The sequence below is a fragment of the Halichoeres trimaculatus genome, unplaced genomic scaffold (assembly GCF_033239565.1).
Source record: "Halichoeres trimaculatus isolate MK-OKI-2021-1 unplaced genomic scaffold, fHalTri1.1 fHalTri1_scaffold_11, whole genome shotgun sequence".
Classification (NCBI taxonomy): Eukaryota; Metazoa; Chordata; class Actinopteri; order Labriformes; family Labridae; genus Halichoeres; species Halichoeres trimaculatus.
In genome coordinates, this window is record NW_027437189.1 from 5,678,605 (window position 1) to 5,683,755 (window position 5,151).

A 5,151-nucleotide genomic window follows, 5' to 3' on the forward strand; every position below is an offset into this window, starting at 1 on the left:
CTTGAAACTCATTCAGGACACACCTGTCAGTGCGCGCACACACACACACACACACACACCAGTCTTCTTTTAACAGCTTAGCCTGGACACACTCTTTGGAGATAAGCAGGTCCCTGTCTGGTGCTGATAATATTTGGAAAACTTGTGGAGGATTTCTGAGCCGCTGTGGGTTAAAAAAGATCCAAACTAGTTTGGCTGATGCTGCACAAAGCACGTGGCGGACAATGGCTTGATTAAGGAAGTATCCGCCTTGTTGACGTTTGAGAAATGACTCGTGGCTGTTTTGTTTTTAGAACAATAATTCCCCTTCCCGTTTTTATCCAGCCAACCTTCACAGGCATCATGAGACCACCACTCCGGCTTTTCTCCATTGTTAGGCGTCGATAATCTCCGTCTTTGCCTTGTGTTCGATGACCTGAATGCAGCGTGGTATACTGAACCCCTTATCCTCTTCTTATGCATCACACACACACATGCACACACACTCCTTTAGCTCTAAAGAATTTTAAACCTCCCAATGTCCTGATACTATTGCATTTTTCATTGGTATTTTAAGCAAAGAGTTGTGAGGTCTTAGAAGTCAGCTGGCATTAATTCCTCTGAGGCAGAGGGATTCAACTTCTGCCTGGAAAGAGGCTTAAAAAGAAAGTTCTCCTGCTTCCTGATGACTAAATTGCTCCTTTCTCACATAGATTTTGATATTCCTCAGCGGACACTGGAAGGATAGATTATTGATCCTGTTTCCAGAAATTATAACCTACAACTCTTGCATGTAAAGATCTCAAATGAAATTAACCTGGCCTCTGACGTTGAGCGGTCGTCTCATTGTTTTGCTCTCGCAGTGGGCATCCAGCTACCAGGGGCGCAGGTGTTTGCATAAAACATCAAGGAACGAAGAAACACAAGAAAACTCAGGTCATGAATACTGCATCGTGGAAAAAAACATGAAGTTTAATATTTTTTTCTCCTACAATGAGATCAAGAAAGAGACGTGAGTGGCTGAGGATCACAAAACAGACAGATGATTCTTTTTTTCTGCATTAAATGAGACCAGAGGATTAAATAAATGGGAGTACTCATTATGTGCTGTACAGGAGAGGTTGTTTCCAGCACATTCTTTGTCCCAAGTTGTCAAATAAACACTCTGTCACTTCTTTTGTGTCTCATTCAGATCCAGAAGAGTTTTTTAAATAGAGTTGTACCATCGAACCTCAACGGTCCATCAGTCGTCTTTTGATACCAGATGATAAAATGAAATCCTATCAAGTGTTTTTGTCTTATTTAAAGTACAAATTGTTTGACTACTCTTAAAATGAGCCACATTCAAGTGATCAGTCCAGAAATATGTCTTTTTCAAGTTGTTTAAAGACAAAATGAGGTCTGAATTGTTTGACATAAGTTAAAAAAATCTGCAAATGACAATAAAATTGCTTGAAACTAGAATAATGTCTAATATAAGTAACTTTTCGCTTCTTCCATTGGCAGATTTTTTTTACTTGTTTGACCTCATTTGACATTTTCTGCTGAAAATAAGACAAAAATACTTGATAACATTTCAGTTTTTGCAGTGTGGCGTGCTGTGTAAACATCAGCAAACTCTGCTCCTGACCAAGGTAAATGTTCTCCATTAGGGGGCGATGTGAGCAAAATATGTCAGGATATTTTTGGGGCAGGATCAGGATCATAGACCATATAAATGCACCAGTTATTGGCTTTTCTGCACCATTTCATCATTTTTTTCTAGTGCAGACCTGTCAAGCATTAGATTTAAGTCTAAATAGGTAAATTATGGCCATTGTTTTTTTTCCTGCTGTTGGCACCATCCTCACAAAAACTGCCACCCAGGCAACTGCAGGTGGAAAACCTCACAAGGCTTGTGGCAGATTACAGTTTGGAGCCAGTTAAATGTTTTTTTTTTTTTTTTTTAAATTATAATAAAATACTTGAAATTTAGATGAAAATACTAAAAAAGGCAAGAAAGGTAAAATACGGTAGTTTCCTGCTAAGCTATGATCTTATTATTTGTCCTCTAATGTGTTTTGTAAACTCTCATATTTTTACATCCTGGTAAAAACCATCGACAGTATAAAACATAGACGTAGTCTCCCCGACGTTACTCGTCTTTTTCTGATATGGAAAATGAAGCAGATCGGCTATCACGGCCATATTGGTAGTGGCAAGGGCTGAGCGTACAGCTATAGGGCGCCTGTTGGTCACTTGACCCTGGTCTGTGCCTCTGATTGGGCGAGCTTGTGGTCTTAATATCCTCTGAATGGCCGAGTTAGAAAAAAATTCACCCCCGTTCAGTGGGTGTTGGTAGTAAAATTTGCGATTCAGACAGGAGACGTTTTTTGAACCAGGCTGTAAATAGGTTAATGTCTGCTTTAAAAACAGCTTTTTTTGGCTTGGTGTATATGTGATACTCGAGAAACAGCAGATTTTAGCACTCCACCAATGTCTCATATTCTTAGACTGGAGGTTGCCACTTGATAATGGGATGTTGGGATGTTGTTCTTTGTACTTTCAACATCAATACCATCTATACTCTTTAGAGATTAAATACATGTTGAATGATTAAATGAATAAAATGAAAACAAGTAGCCTCTGAACAGTCCAAATATAGCTCAGATAGATGTTCTTTGATATACTTTTGTTTTTTTTTTGTGAACCTGACAAAAACTGTAAACTAGGGTCTGTATGAAACTGTGGATCACTACCCTGAACTTTGGTTTTGCTAGGGTAGAAATAAAAATGTGTCTTCAGGCCTGAACTTGTCATAAGAAGGCATCGTTGGCTAATGAAGAGTTTACTTCCTGTTTCAAACTTTGGTTTGGTTTTGTTTGGCCTTGGTCAGCCCAGTGTTCCCACACTTCTGAGATTTTTTTTTTTTACTCCCAGGGACAATTAGGCCCAATGACAAACCGTAACAACCACAATCAATACAAGAAGAATGAAACAGGCTGATGGAGCAGGGTTTCAGCATAAGCAGAGGTTTTAGATGCGAAACTCTTGATTTCATTTCTACAAGTCCAAAAAAGACAGACTTGGGCAAAATAATCTCAGAAACGTGGGAACTTAGACTTGTGATGAACTTTTTATGCCTCCGTTTTAGATCACTTAAAGTTTCTCTAAATGTCTACCAAAGTACACCGTAAAAAATTAAATCTTATCAGGTGTTTTTGTCTTATTTTCAGCAGAAAATGTCTTTTTAGACTATATATGAGCCACATTTACTTGACCAGTCTAGAAAAATGTCTTGTTTCAAGTTATTTAAAGACAAAAATGAGGTCTGAGTTGCTTGTAAAAATTAAAATTTGCCAATGGAGGAAGAGAAAAGTTCCTTGTATTAAGGCATTTTTCTAGTTTCAAGCAATTTTTTCTTACCACATTGGCAGATTGTTTTATTGTACTTGTTTCAAGTAATTAAGACCTGATACTTGCTTTGAATAACTTGAAACAAGACATTTTTCCTTTTTTCAGTTGTTCTCAGTGTGTTTGACTTCAGCCCCAATGAGACACAAAAATCTGAGACGAAGTGTTAATTTCACCGTGGGATTAAGAACGTGCTTTCATGGCGTCCTTCTTAAATAAACTTCTCCATTTGCTTCACATTTATTCTGGCCAGTTTGGAGAACCAGCGATTCGAGTGTGTGTTTCTGTGCGACGAAGTTTGAATGAAACCAAACTTCTGGTAGAGGGAGATGGCGGCCGACTGCGGCGAGCTGACGTCAACGATGAGGCGAGAGAAGCCTCGGTCTTTGCAGAAATCCAGCGCCTTCCCCATCAGGCGGGTGCCCAGGTTCTTGCGCCGCCACGGATACAGCACAACCATGTGGGACATCTCGCCGTAACTTCCATCTGTTGCGTCTTGACCGAACTCCGCTCCTCCAAAGACGCTCCCGTTGCAGTCGTCGAACCTGTCCGCCTCTTCCGTGCACCTTTTCCCCGTCACCGCCACCATCCCCACCACCTTGGACTTGCCTTTGTCGTCAGCCTCCGCCACCCACAAACCGTTATCTGGGTTTTCCAGGTAGTGCGCTTGAATGTCGGCCATGTCTGAGCTCAGCCGCCGCAGCACGTAGCCTTCGTAGATTTCATGGCAGCAGTAGTAAATGAGGCCGGCCCACGCGCTGCCGAACAGCAACGCCTGGAAGTAAGAGCTGCCTCCCAGCACGTAGCCCGCCATGGAGATGCTCAGAGCGATCCCGATGTGGTCCGGGTGGCTCATGGCTCTGAAGAACGCTGGGTAGACATGCTCGAGGAGGCCGTCGCGGAAGAGCGTGCGGATGACGTGTTCATCCGAGGGACTGTACTCCCTGATGGTGAACTCAGCTGCGTTAGAGGAAAGAAAGAGGGAGCTCAGTGAGACTAATCTGCTGTTTTGCAATCAGAAATTCCTCCTGGTTTCACAATGAGGCTCAATATGCTCACGTAACACGCTGCTGAAAAGAAAAAACTGAGCCAATGCACCTTTTCAGAAGCTTTACACTTTTAATTTCACTTTATTCACTCAGAATAAAAAACCTGAAACTTGTGCACGACAAGCTGAGGCGAGGAGCTCAATTATAATCACAATTAGAGTGTTGTTTCTTTCTTAAGAGGTTAAAAAATGAGTCATGCAGAGCACAACACAATTAGCTCATGAAAATCAAAGCAAGGTGAAAAACCAAGAGGCAACAAAGAAAAAGTTTTCAGCTCCTGTGAAACGCTTCATGTGTCATTCATTTACACCCTGGCTGTTTTTCATAATCAGCTGCAGAAAAATTAAAAAATTATCACGATAATCAGAATCAGAACATGAAACTCAAACATGAAACTTACTGTTATTTTTCTGGGCCATGCCGACTTCTTCCCCCTGTGTTGTCGCTCAATCTGAAGGACTTAGCGCTGCTGCTCGCCTGCACTTAAGCTGCAGATTGTTGCAATCAGCCATTCACAAAAGGGATTGAAATTAGTCTGAGCATGCTCACCTTGGAGCACACACACACACATTCACACACACGCGCACACACACACACACACACACACACAGGGAGAAAACTTCTAGAGCAGGGGTCTGCAAACTTTAGTTTCATGGGAGCAATTTTGCCTCATCTCACCTGGATTAAAGTTTATCCGGAGCCAAAAAATCTACTTTGTCTTCACGATAAA

The 5,151-nt window shown here is 41.4% G+C and overlaps 1 protein-coding gene across 1 annotated transcript; it reads right to left on the reverse strand.

Annotated features, from left to right (window-relative positions):
• Window positions 1-3,574: 3,574 nt before the first annotated feature.
• LOC141798780 (putative N-acetyltransferase camello) lies at window positions 3,575-4,840 on the reverse strand. Its single transcript, XM_074680621.1, has 2 exons — window positions 4,822-4,840; window positions 3,575-4,332 (listed from the first exon to the last, which is right to left on the reverse strand). The coding sequence occupies exons 1-2, from the start codon at window positions 4,838-4,840 to the stop codon at window positions 3,584-3,586; spliced, it is 768 nt and encodes a 255-aa protein (XP_074536722.1). The 3' UTR covers window positions 3,575-3,583.
• Window positions 4,841-5,151: the final 311 nt, after the last annotated feature.